This window comes from Castanea sativa, chromosome 1, assembly GCF_040712315.1.
Source record: "Castanea sativa cultivar Marrone di Chiusa Pesio chromosome 1, ASM4071231v1".
Taxonomy (NCBI): Eukaryota; Viridiplantae; Streptophyta; class Magnoliopsida; order Fagales; family Fagaceae; genus Castanea; species Castanea sativa.
This window is the reverse complement of record NC_134013.1, coordinates 8446684-8460260: the sequence shown is the minus strand read 5'-3', so window position 1 is coordinate 8460260 and position 13577 is coordinate 8446684. Positions and strand designations below refer to the sequence as shown.

General features: G+C 38.9%; 1 protein-coding gene across 2 annotated transcripts; it reads left to right on the top strand.

The window, feature by feature from the left end:
* Window positions 1-1035: 1035 nt before the first annotated feature.
* Window positions 1036-12716, top strand: LOC142628373 (protein ESSENTIAL FOR POTEXVIRUS ACCUMULATION 1). 2 transcript variants are annotated; one of them, XM_075802493.1, is made up of 10 exons: window positions 1036-1214; window positions 4889-5010; window positions 5160-6071; window positions 6152-6263; window positions 6357-6539; window positions 6906-7706; window positions 7969-10687; window positions 11238-11431; window positions 11518-11577; window positions 12094-12716. In XM_075802493.1, the coding sequence occupies exons 1-10, from the start codon at window positions 1130-1132 to the stop codon at window positions 12480-12482; spliced, it is 5577 nt and encodes a 1858-aa protein (XP_075658608.1). In that variant the 5' UTR covers window positions 1036-1129; the 3' UTR covers window positions 12483-12716. The 2 variants fall into 2 exon arrangements, with proteins under 2 accessions (XP_075658608.1, XP_075658602.1); XM_075802487.1 differs by having other exon boundaries at window positions 6354-6539.
* The last annotated feature ends 861 nt before the right edge of the window (window positions 12717-13577 follow it).

Here is a 13577-nt window from a genome sequence, read left to right as displayed (position 1 = left end):
TTATTTTTGCTACTATTTATGGCCCCTGCTACACTTTTCGGTACTATTTATGAGTCTCACTGTACTATTTGAGCTAACTTTTACCTTTATCTATAGTACTTTTAGCAAAAACTTTTTAGTTTTAATGAAATAAGTAGATCCCAAACAGACCCTTAGGATAATTTTGGATTGGGTTGAAACGCAGTGCGTCTGCGTTTCAGCCTTTTTTTTTTTTTTCTAGACATGCACATGTCACTGTTCATTGGCCATGAATAGTGATTTTAGGCCAATGAACAGTGATTTTAGGCGTGAATAGTATTTTTCAAATATTAAAAAATTATTTTGCTATTGTATTTTTTAGTTTTCAGTTTCAGTTTTCAGCTGTATCCAAATAGACCCTTAGCCTCCGTTTGGATACTAATAAAAAATGAAAATTGTTTTACTATTCAGCTTATTTTTGCTACTATTTATGAGATTCACTGCACTTTTTGGTAATATTCATGGCCCACTGTATTATGTCAGCTAACTTTTACCTTTATTTATAATATTTTCAGTAATAAATTTTTAATTTTTAGCAAAATAAGTTTTATCCAAATAGCCGGTAGTTTACAATTTAAACAAAAAAGAAAGAAAAAAAAAAAAAGCCCACAAGTCACAACCCAAAAGAAAAGTCATACAATGCTGTCGTTTCGAGTTCCTAACACGGCGGGTTAATGGCGCAGTGCGCACCCCTCACAATAAACCCACAACACACGATATGATTCAAATTGGACCCTCTATTCCTCCCCACCACCAAGTCGCGTACATTACACGAAAAGTAACCTTTCATAAGATATAAAACCCAAATCCGTAATTTCACCCCCAACCGTGTCATCCACTTGATATTCCGACGCGTGTGGATAACACACCCAGAGAATCAGTAGAACGCGTCGAACATATAAACTAAGAGGTGGTCAGACATAAAAAAATCTCAGACTTTTTGCTAACCTAAACGCTAAGTGACAATCCCTTATCGTACACCCACTCATTTATCTTTCCATTTTTGCCTTAACCTATATTCCTCTCCCCTCCGTGCATTTGCTCTCTCCACACCTCCTTCAAGCGTTTTTAACTTTCAAAAGCACAATATTTAAGCTTTCGCCGATCATCCATGGCCGACCGCACCGACTCCGATTCCCGCCGCCACAACAACCACCACCTCTCCGTCACGCCGCCGCCCAAGCAGATCTCCAAAGGTATTGTTTCGTGTTCCAATTCTCCGAAGCTTCAATCTTGTTCCTTTTCGATTCTTTCTCGCCGTGACTCTCGGTTCCGCACAAAACCCTAGCTTAGCTGAGTGATGCGAGCTGTTCTTGTTGATTTTACTGTGTAGAAAAATGCGCTCCCCCCGTTGATGTGAATAATTATAGGCATTGAGTTCAGGTTTATTGAACTTAGGGTTTTGGTTTGTATAAGGTAATGCGTTTCGCTGTTATCGTTTTGATTCTTGGAACGAAGAGGAAAATAATCTTGCTTCGAAATAGTTAGTTACTGATACTTGCATTAGCTAAAAAAAAAATGCAATTATATATTTTTTGAGTTTTTTAATTAATTTCAAAAGTGTAAAAAGGCTGTTTGTTTGTTTGTTTGTTTGTCGGCTTTTTCTTGAATTGGAAAGATCGGTTTTTAATTTCTTAATTTTTTTTTGCTTTTTGTTGTTGTTGTTGTTACTTAAGGTTTTTACTAAGCTAATCGTCTTGTTTGATTTTCGGAAATTGCAACATTACTGTGATGAATTCAAGCGTGATATACTGCAGGCGATTCTTTGAATAGAGAACATTATCTTCAATTTCAGATTTTTCAGGGATTTTAATTTTTTTTTTTGCGTTTAAGCCAGTGCCTGGGATAAAATGTGTTACGGCATTTGACTGTAAATGGTGGCATTATGACTTAAATTTTATTCAAACTCGCACGTGTTCAGATTTGTGTTGCTTGGGGACTTGTTGTAGTTGCAGCATGATATCAAAGGGGCAGAATCTCTAAGAACAAGCTCCTTATTTATATGCAGCACTTTAATTTAGTTCTTAGTTGTTGCCCATTAGTGGACTGTCATTTAAATGGCTTTGTTGTTCTTTGCCTTGTAGTTTATGGCTTCCCTATTCATTGTTTGTTTTGTGCAAGTTGTATTAGCTCTTGCTCACTCTCTACTCCGGTTCATTCCCACTCATCTATTTGGAATGGTAGCTATTGTTATAGTGAAGTTGGATTAGTCCAGAAAAGAAGTTGGAAAACAGAGAGAAAATTCAAAATTCTAAGAGTAATGAGAGTTGATCAGGCAACAAATTGCTCGGGATTTGGGAGCTAGAAATTAGGTATTCTAAGTACCTAAACATGGGTTGTGGGCCCAACGTATGAAAAGTATCAAAGTGGAGGTCTTGCTGTTATAGCTAATCTTTTTTTATATTAAAAAGATGTTCTTTGATCATTTTGCTCTATAGTGTCTTATAAATTCACACAATTTCATTGTTTTGTTCTAGAATTTTGGAGCAAAATATCTTGTTTATAAGGCTGGCATTTGACTTGTAAATATTGCTATATCTTTCTATGCCGAGGGATGATTGGAAAGAAGACATTAGAATCCAGTGGAAATTTATATAGCTTCACAATGTGAAAATTCTGCATTTTTTATCCGCAAGGTTTTACGTAGTTTCACACATTTGAAATTCATCAAGGCATTGAATGCCATATATTTTGGTTGCATCCATGAACTTCTCGTTTTCAACCAAGTTTCTTAAGTCTCTCTATGTTAAGAAAAAGTCATGGTTGGAATTTCTTATTCATTTTAACCAGTGGGTTAACCTTTCATTAAGATCATAATATAGACAAGGAGGGATTTTTTTATTAACCTTTCTGTTTGGTATATGCAGTGGCAACTGTATATTTTATCTAATTTGTACAATGCCATGTATTTGTTGAACCAAAATTGAAATGAAAATTTTCTTAATCCCCCGTGGTATTGCCATAAAAACTCCTGTTTATTAAAATTTGGTTAGAAAAAATGTTCACACCTATTAATTTGTTGGCTATTTATTATTTGGTGTTTCTATATATTAGAACTTTAGTTCCTGTATTTTTTGTATGCTGTGATTAACTTGCTTAGTAGCTATAGATATACTTTAAACCTTGATGATTTCTTGGAAAGTTTTTAAAGCCACTTAGAAAGATATGTATAATTTGATTGGAATCTAGTTATCGGAAATTTTTTTTTTTTTTATTGAAACCAGGCTTCCCTTCTATACTAAAAATATGATTGCTTGATTGTTTGTTAATTAGTTTATGCCAAGAGCCTTGTAGCTCAACTGGTTGACACCTTCTAGTGTTTCCAACGGAGGTTCAAATCCCCCCAACCCCGATTATCAAATCATCAAAAAAAGAAGTTTTTAATGAAGGAAATAGGAAGAAATAAGGTGACTTGGAGAAAAACAATGAAATACATTTATTGTGTATTCACCTAAGATGGAAGGGACTGAGATGTAATGTTTCCTTAAGAGTTTTATTATTATTAATTTTATTAAGTGCATATGCTATGGCCTTCGTAGATCAACAAGATCATTTTTGCAAGATTGTAACATGTATTGATGCTTGGGATCTTTGTTATCCAGTACTATTTTGAGTTGTTGCTTTTCATCGGATGATATTTAGCTCTTTAGTTGTTGGTCAGGGTCTTATGGGAGCCACTGTTGCTAGCTTTTTGATATATTTGTGACACCAACTAAATCTAAGGTGTCTAGATGGTAAAAGTGTTGATGGGCAACATAGTCGAGCTGTAAATAATTGTAAAGAATCAATTTTTTGTTTATGGTCTAGACTCTATGAAACATGGCTTGTTGGGTACTTGAGTTACTGATTGAAGCATTGCAGTTCTCTGTTATATTTATTGTTTGTATAAAATATGTTTCTTCAATGCTTGGAAGTTGGGAGGGACCTTTTATACAATGGTTTGCATTGATGATTATTACTCAAAGGGGGACCATCAAATAGGAATATAAATTGGTCTTTGACTGAACTCTTGTAAATGCATGGGTGGGTTGTGGATCAATCATCGTGTTCTTGGTCTGCCTTTTTGCTATTATGATGAGAGTCTCTGTTTGATCAACCGATAAAATTCTTCAATTTCCTAACAGTTTAAACTTTTAGGACAATTTGTAATTTTTCATGGTATCAGGGCAGGAGGTCTTGGATTCTAACTTCGCCTCTATATTACCTCCCATTTAAAAAATTCCCATGTGTTGGGCTCCACTTAATAAGCGTGGTTTAGTTACAAATCATGCATTATGGTTCTGTGGGATAGCCATAGAGTATGTTTTGTAACCTTAAAGTAGTTCTGGTGTCTACTCTTGTTGTAGAGTTTGAATCGTACGGCAAAACCAAAAATTTCTACTATACTACCTAGTTTTGAAGATAAAAAGATTTCATGATTTCCTTTGTAGCTTTATCATACTTAGGGCAATCTCCTCTTAATAAGTGCCTTTCCTCCCCTCACCAAAGAAAAGAGACCCCTTTATTTTTGGCATTTAGCTCCATTTTGGTGCTTTATCTCGTGTCACATTACCGACTAATGCTTTACAATGGTTCTAACAAAAAAATTTATGTTTATTTTTGTAAAGATGAGTGATTCTATTACTAGCAATGTGATACTGTGTGTTTGTGGTGTCCATCATTCAAGGTGTACGACCTTCCAGATTCTGCTTTGGTTAATTTTCAATTTTTGTTTAAAATTTAATGTTATTATTACCTTCAAGGACTAGTTTGGTGATATAAGTAACTTGAGCCTCGCAGTTGGTTGCCCATATCTGGGGTTGACCCTGTCCCCATCAAAGGTTGGCTCAAATTTATTATTATAATTGATCGTTCTGTTTGATTTGTGCAGATGTTCAAGGGTCTGACAATGCTATTCCACTTTTACTTCAAGGGCCTGACAATGTTATTCCACTTTCACCACAGTGGCTTCTTCCAAAGCCAGGGGAGAGTAAGCCTGGAATAGGAAATGTGGTGTGTTGTCACTACTTTTAACAGTATATTTATCTGCCTGAAAAGTGGGCATACTTTCAAACAAAAGTTTATATGTGCCATGTTTTCACTTACTAGGATGTCTATGTTATCAGCATGTGATCTTGCCTCTTTTTTTTTTTTTTTTTCAGGAAAACCATTTCAGCCCCCATCCAGCTTATGGCAATCGCTCAGATATCATGAAGTCATCGGGAAATGGTGAGGACATGCATGAAACCCATAAGAAAAAGGATGTTTTCAGGCCATCTTTACTTGATATGGAAAGTGGTCGCCGCGATCGCTGGCGTGATGAAGAAAGAGACACTAATTCCTCCATCCGCAAAGATCGTTGGAGGGATGGAGACAAAGACCTTGGTGACATTCGTAGGGTGGATCGTTGGACGGAAAATTCGTCTACAAGACACCCTGGAGAAGCACGTCGTGTTCCATCTGACCGGTGGTCTGACTCGAGTAGCAGGGATGCCAATCATGATCAACGACGTGAGAGCAAATGGAACACGCGTTGGGGGCCCGATGATAAGGAGACTGAAAGTTTGCGTGAGAAGTGGCTTGACTCTAGCAAAGATGGTGATGTGCACCTTGAAAAGGGGTTGTCTCATGTTGCCAATCATGGAAAGGATGAGAGGGAGGGGGATCATTATCGGCCATGGAGATCTAGTTCCATGCAAAGCCGAGGACGGGGGGAGCCTCCGCATCACCAAAGCCTAACGCCAAACAAACAAGTTCCTACATTTTCTCATGGTCGTGGGCGTGGGGAAAGTACTCCCCCGACCTTTTCTCTAGGACGTGGACGAGGCAGCTATGGTGGCAGCTCCATAAACATGCGTTCTCAACCTCTAGTAACTGGGGCAGACTCAGTTGAGAGTAGTCATGGGGAGCCTTACCGCTTAAGATATAGTAGGACAAAGTTGCTTGATGTATACAGAATGACTGATATGAGTTCAAATCGAAAATTAGTTGATGGGATTGCACAAGGGCCTTACCTTACGCAAGATGGACCATTAGAGCCCTTGGCATTATGTGCACCAGATTCTGAGGAATTGGTAATTTTATTTATGAGTTATTTTTTGTGAATACTTTTGATACTTTCAGCAGTTGATTTGATTTATTTCTTCTTGAGTAGGCTGTTTTAAAGGGAATTGACAAAGGGGACGTTGTAAGTAGTGGTGCACCACAGATAACTAAAGATGGAAGGACATCAACAGATTTTACACAGTCAAGACGGACCAAGCTTGGTAGGTTCACATTACCAAGATGTCTTAAAATAGTAGCTTGCACATATTTTTAGGTAAGGATTAACTTTTATTGGTACTGTATTGTCTCAGCAGGAAGTAGGGAGGATATACCACCTGCTTCTGATGATTACAAAGATGAAAGCATTGAAAATTCAAGAGTTGGTTCTGCCGAAGGCTCCTCCTATGAAAGGCACACACACTATCCTGGAACCAACTCAAAAATGGAAACCCCATGGGATCATAAGACATTCTCTGATAACAAGTTTAAAGCCGAAGGTATGCTTATGCCAAAATAAAAAAGAAAAAGAACAGCCACTTTTCCATATGGTCTAATTACACTATGCTTTGCAAGATTATAATAATTTAATTTGGTACGACTCTTGATTTAGGTTGAATTTTGTTTTGTTTTGTTTATTTTTTTCAATATATATATATGTTTGTGTGTGTGTGTGTGTGTGTATATCTGTTGCTATTTTCCGAGTTCCATAGCAATGTGGACCCTGGCTATTTTGGTTTCAACATGAATGTGTGATTTGGGTTGGAGTTGAGATCCTTCTTTTCTTAATATTCTCGTAAGAATAAAAACTGGTTTCCATTTAAGTGTGTATTGTTATGTTGTTTCTTTGTACTCTGTATCTGCAGGTTTTAGAGAAGATAGTGATGCATATAGGAAGGTCGAGGATGTGCCCATTTATAGGGAATCAAGTCTCCCAGGGAATTCTTCTGTTCCTACCACCACATGGCGAGCCCCTCCACTGGGGGAACGCTCACATAACACCTTGCATGATTGGAGAGATACAAATGATGGCAGGTCAAGGTCCTCTGATATGGGCTGGTCAGATTCATCCAAGGAACCAACTAATGATTGGGAAAGTAATTTGGGTAACCCATCTGAAACAAAAGACGAAACCAAGTGGCAATCCCGTGAGGATCCCATTCTTAAGAGACAGCTATCTGGAGTTTTGGACAAGGAACATGAAGCCAGGAAAGCTGCTCAGTCTTCTCCAGAGGAGTTAGTGCTTTATTATAAAGATCCACAGGGAAGAATTCAAGGCCCTTTTAGTGGGAGTGATATTATTACATGGTTCGAGAATGGATATTTTGGCTTAGATTTGCCAGTCAGCATAAGCCCGAATGATTTGCCATGGTCGTCACTTGGTGATGTTATGCCCCATTTACGAGCTAAAGCTGGGCCACCACCTGGATTTACTGCACCAAAACAGAATGAATTTGCGGATGCATCTAGTAGGCCAAACTTCAGTACCTTTGGTAACCTTCACACTGGCTTAAATGAAATTGATATTATGAGGAGCGAACCCAGGCAAAGGCAAGGGCAAGGGCAAGGGCAAGGTTCGACAACAGAAGCTGAGAATAGATTTCTGGAGTCACTGATGTCTGGTAGTATGAGCAGTTCACCACTGGAGAAGTTTGGCTTTTCTGAAGGTTTGTTCTTTTTATGAATTTTCTTTTTAAATATATTTTGGATTGTAAATGTAAGTGCATATTGTGGCCAATGAGCTCTATCTCAAATGACACTTCACTTTTAAGAATTGATGGAATCTGAGGTCATGGGTTCTGAATCTACTAGGTGTTTGTGTAACTTACCAATTAAACAAATGCAAGGGCATGCTATGCTTTAGCCAAGCCATGTACCATTACCATATAGCAGGTTAATTTCACTTGGATAATTTTGTTTAATTTGTAGGTATGCAAGGATATAGTGGAAATCATTCTAATAGTATGCCCCCTTCGGGAGTAGATGGTGGAAACAACCTTTACTTGTTGGCAAAGAGAATGGCTCTTGAACGGCAGAGGTCCTTAACAAATCCTTATCCATATTGGCCCGGAAGAGATGCTGCATCCTTGGTTTCAAAGTCCGATGTTGTCCCAGACTCCCCAACGCCACATTCAAAGCTTCTATCATCCATAAATGACAATCCTATTCAGCCTCATTCTCAAAATGCTGACTTCTTGTCCCTTGTCCAAGGCTTATCTGACCGGTCATCCTCTGGTGGAAATAATGGTCTTGCTGGTTGGTCGAATTTTCCTGTCCAAGGTGGAACAGATCCACTTCAGAATAAGATCGACTTTCATCATGATCAGAATTTTCCTCCCCAAGCTTTCGGGATCCAACAACAGAGGCTACAACCACAAAACCAACCATCTTTAACAAATCCAGTTGCCCAAGTTATAGAAAATCCATCTGGTATTTTTACTCCAGAAAAGTTACTATCATCTGGTTTATCACAAGATCCACAAGTATTAAATATGCTGCAACAACAGTACTTGTTGCAGTTACATTCGCAGGCGCCGGTTCCAACACAGCAGATGTTATTGTTGGATAAACTCTTATTGCTTAAGCAGCAACAGAAACAGGAGGAGCAGCAACAGTTATTACGGCAACAACAGCAATTACTTTCTCAGGTTCTGTCAGAGCATCAACCTCACCAGCATTTTGGTGAGCCATCTTTTGGACAGTTACAGGCAGCTGCAATACCAACAGGGAATGCATCTGTTGATCCTTCTCGGCTACATCCATCTCCAGAGATGTTCCAGGTAGGGCCACGGATGCCAATTCCCAGTATGCAAGATGACCACAATACTAACTTTGTGAAATTGCCTCCACAAGTTAATCAGGATGTCAATTTTAGTGCAAGTCCTGAAGCCTCTTCTTTAAATCTAACTCATCCATTATTTGGGAATATTACACCTCAAAAGACTTGGGGTGCTGCTGTTCCAAAAGAAACCGCTGATACCCGTCATAAAGAATTGTTGCCAAGGTCTTCGTTTGTTGAAACCATGAACGTATCTGCAGAGGAACCTCAGCTTGTGCCGAAATCTGCCCCTGATTCTGAATTGCATGATCCTAGAATACTGGAGCAGACATCAGATGACACTTCAAGGCCTGACAGAAATGCCGTGGCTGTGACCACTGAACATATTGCAGTATCCATACCTCCTAAAAGTGCTGTTGCTGTGTCATCAGCAGGAACTTGTGAGAGTGAAGTGCCTGCGCTTGAGCATACCAATGATGCAAAGGTTCAGCCTACTGTTTTGCTTGAAGAACATCAAGAGCCCTCTATGGTGACAGAAGTTAAGAATGTTGAAGTGCGCGAGCCAAGAAAAGCTTCTGAGAAGAAGTCTAAGAAGCAAAAGTCTTCCAAGTCGCACTCCTCTTCTGACCAGGTAAAGGAAGGATCTAAGGCTTCGCTTGTGCAATTAAAGCAATCTGAAATTAATAAGCAGAGTGTCGAGACAGACCTTGATGCTGGAGATGCACTATACGGAACATCTCCACAGAGGACAAGAGACAACAGCGACACGAAAGTTGAAATTGCTACCATGGAAAGTGTGGGATTCCAGCAAGGACAAAGCTTTTTGCCTGCAGGAGTTTTGGCAGATGACAGCGGAACTGTCAAAGTCAAGAGTGAATTGGGAGTACTTGGGTCTGCCTCAGTGCAGAATATCCAGACACATACTGGACAACGAGCTTGGAAGCCTGCTCCTGGTTTCAAGCCTAAGTCATTGTTGGAAATTCAACAGGAAGAACAAAGGAAGGCACATACAGAAATTGCGGTATCTGAGATCACAACTTCTGTCAACTCCATGAGTTTGTCAACTCCTTGGGCTGGAGTTGTGGCCAATCCGGACTCAAAAATATCTAGAGAATCTCACAAAGATGCAGGGAATACCGAGTTAGGTCTAGGGCAATCTGTAGGCTCTGTGAATCAAAAGAACAAGAAAAGCCATTTACATGATATATTGGCAGAAGAAGTTTTGGCGAAGTCTAGTGAAAGAGATGTTAATGTTCCTGACAGTGTATCTAGTCTGGCTACCCCACAAGTTTCGACCACCCATTTGGAATCTGTAGACGATGATAACTTTATTGAGGCTAAAGACACTAAAAAGAGTCGCAAAAAGTCCGCAAAATCTAAGGGTGCTGGACCTAAGGCCCCAGTATCGCTACCTTCTGCTGATGTTGCTGTTGGTTCAAGTCCCATTGAGAAAGGCAAAAGCTCTCGTCAAACACAGCCGGAGAAGGAACTATTGTCTGCCATCCCATCAGGGCCTTCTCTGGGAGACTTTGTTCTTTGGAAGGGTGAGTCAGCAAACTCTTCCCCGTCTCCTGCATGGTCTACTGACTCTGGGAAGCCTACTAAACCTACATCTTTAAGGGACATCCAAAAGGAGCAGGAGAAAAGAGCCTCTTCTACCCATGCTTCAAATCAGATCTCAACTCCACAAAAATCCCAGCCATCTCTGTCTGCCCGCACCAGTGCTCCATTATGGTCTCTTTCTGCTGCTTCTCCTGCTAAAGCTGCATCTCCAATCCAGATCAATTCCCATGCTTCTCAGTCAAAACATAAAGGAGATGATGACCTATTTTGGGGTCCAGTTGATCAATCAAAGCAAGAAACTAAGCAGTATGATTTTTATTCTCTCTGATCTTACATTATTTAGTTTTGGATTATGTCTAGTAATAGTGAATTAAATACCACAAACTTTTTCTGGGTATTTTGTGGAGTAATGATGGCATTCCCCATGGTCAATATAAAGTATTAACAAAGCCTTCTTCTGAACAACTTGGCACTGTTGTGGAAAGTTTGTCTGGCTATTCCACTCTGACCATTTTATAAAGATCAGACCTGGCAGTTTAATCAAAAAATATAATACAGTCACGTTTATAAAGATCATGTTACATGTATGCTGCATCTTGTCATTGGTTTGCATTTGTCTCAACTAATTTTTATTGGTAAGTTACAGACCCAATGGGTTTTGAATTCACGACCTCACCCTCCACCCACATTTTAGCTATTGCATTGGCTGCATTTGATTTTGACTAGTACTATCATGTCCATCCGTTGAATCAATTAAGAACCATACTCATTGTCTTTCATATTATTAATATATTAGTCCGATGAGATTTGGTTGTAATTGTTGAAAAGTGAGAGTTTGCTGTTTTCCTGTAAACAGGGTGGATTTCCCTCATCTTGCAAGCCAGGGCAATAGGGTAATGAAAAGTACTCCTGTCAAAGGAACTTCAGCTGGATCGTTAAGCCGACAAAAATCAGTTGGTGGCAAACCTGCTGAACAATCTCTTTCATCCTCACCTGCCACTGCGCAGGCTTACCTAAAAGGGAAAAGAGATGCCATGACCAATCGTTCAGGTAAACCTTTGCATGATTGGTTATCCTTTCATCACATATACTGTCCATTAACCTATTTTTTTGACTGGTCTTTTTTCTCTTTCCAGAGGCCATGGACTTCAGAGATTGGTGCGAGAGTGAGTGTCTCAGGCTTATTGGGACGAACGGTAAGCTTGGTTTCACTCGTTGCCTGAAATTTTATATGTAAAATATTTCAAATACATGAAATTTGAGTGTATTGGCTACAGAAAAATAAGGATACTAATCCCAAGGGTAGCACAATTAGCTAGGTACAACTCAGTGGAGGTTATTAGTTCATATCTCCCTTGTCCCTCTTATTGGGGCCAAAAATCACTTCTAATATATATAATAAATCACTTCAAAATTTTCCTAGTTAAAAAAAAAAGTTATTATAAGGTTACTAGGAAATTATGCTTTGCAATTTGCATTAGCCTAGAAATTTAAAAATATAAAAGGTGGGTATGGCTTGTCAGATGCTGTCCATTGGCCTTTTTAATGCTGGGAAAATGATTGGCTTAGTTTTGTTCCTCTTGCAATGCCTCAATGGTTCAAATTACACTTGCTGGTCCAGTAATCTTTAAATTTGCTAGTTTTTGAGCCCAGAAGTAATTGAGCTTTTAGTTTTACCTAATGCAATGCCATTTTTCTTTCATACTTGCTAGATACGAGTGTCCTTGAATTTTGCTTGAAGCAGTCCAGATCAGAGGCTGAGATGCTTCTGGTTGAGAACCTTGGATCATATGATCCTGATCATGAGTTCATTGACAAATTCCTCAACTACAAGGAGTTATTACCAGCGGATGTCCTTGAAATTGCATTTCAAAGTCGGAATGATCAGAAGGTCACTGGATTCAGTACCAGAGATGTGAGTTCGGGCAATGCAGGTGTTGGGGACATTGATCAAGATACCAAAATGGGCCCTGATGGGTCCATGAAAGGGGGAGGAAAAAAGAAGGGGAAGAAAGGAAAGAAGGTTAGCCCCGCTGTTTTGGGATTTAATGTTGTTAGCAACCGGATCATGATGGGTGAGATTCAGAGTGCTGAAGATTAGGAGTGGTTCTCAATCTAGAGCCAATTGTAAATACGTTTTGGCTTTAACTGTTTGTAAATGGATTTTTGACTCTAGGATTTTTGTTTCCCTTCATAGAGCAACAGGGCAGAACTGTTGATATCTGCCCAAGCAGTCGTCAAGTCCGAAGTAGGGTACTTTGTTTTATCTGTTTTTTTGGTCACACAAAACCTGAGCAAGGTATATTTTTAAATCAAGGTTACCTTAATTCATGCACTTTGTTTCCTCATTTTGCCCTCTTTCTGCTGTATTTTGTGTTACGGTTTGAGCAAAAAGTCTGACCACACATTTTGCTGCATCTGAAGTACGTAGAAAGTGGTAATTATGATTACTTTTTACCAGGTAACAATGGTGGATCTATGTGTAAGGGGGTGTAAATCAATCACAATTTTACACTCACGGAAGTTGTGACAAAATATATAGTCCTAAAAGAACCCTTTACTGTTGTACCTTAGGTTGTGTAGTGTTTTTTTGAGAGAGGTTGTGTAGTTAAATTTAATAATGTAATCGCATTGACAAATAAATGTTTTGGATCATATGGTTCAATTTGCAATATGGTTGCAATACATGATTAAATTTAAACAATCGTGTAAAAAAATCATATCTGCATAGCATATTATTAATAAAAAATTAAAAAATAAAGTTGGCGGGGACGGTTTTGAAGGATGAAAATCTCACACCCAGTATTAAACCTGAAACCTGGGAAAAAAAATCCCACTGTATATCTGACTGACCTACCTGTTAAATCCGGAATTATGCTTGTGCCACAACTCGGCACGTGGGCGAGTTGTGAGTGGTAGGGAGTGATGGTGGATCTATGTGAAGGCACCCCTCTACGACTCACAACTAGCCGTGTGAGCAAATTGTGGCACTAGCATAGCTTGTGAAAACTGTACCCAACCCTTTGGGTAGAGCTGGTTGTGTGAGTACTCAAGCAACGGCACCCAAGCAGGAGACAAGCATCCATAAAATAAAATTTTATATATATAGACGATGTTTGACTTTTTTGTACTCTTCCATATTATACCACATAAACTTTGGTAATCTCACAAATTTTCACATCTTTTTTTAATTCTT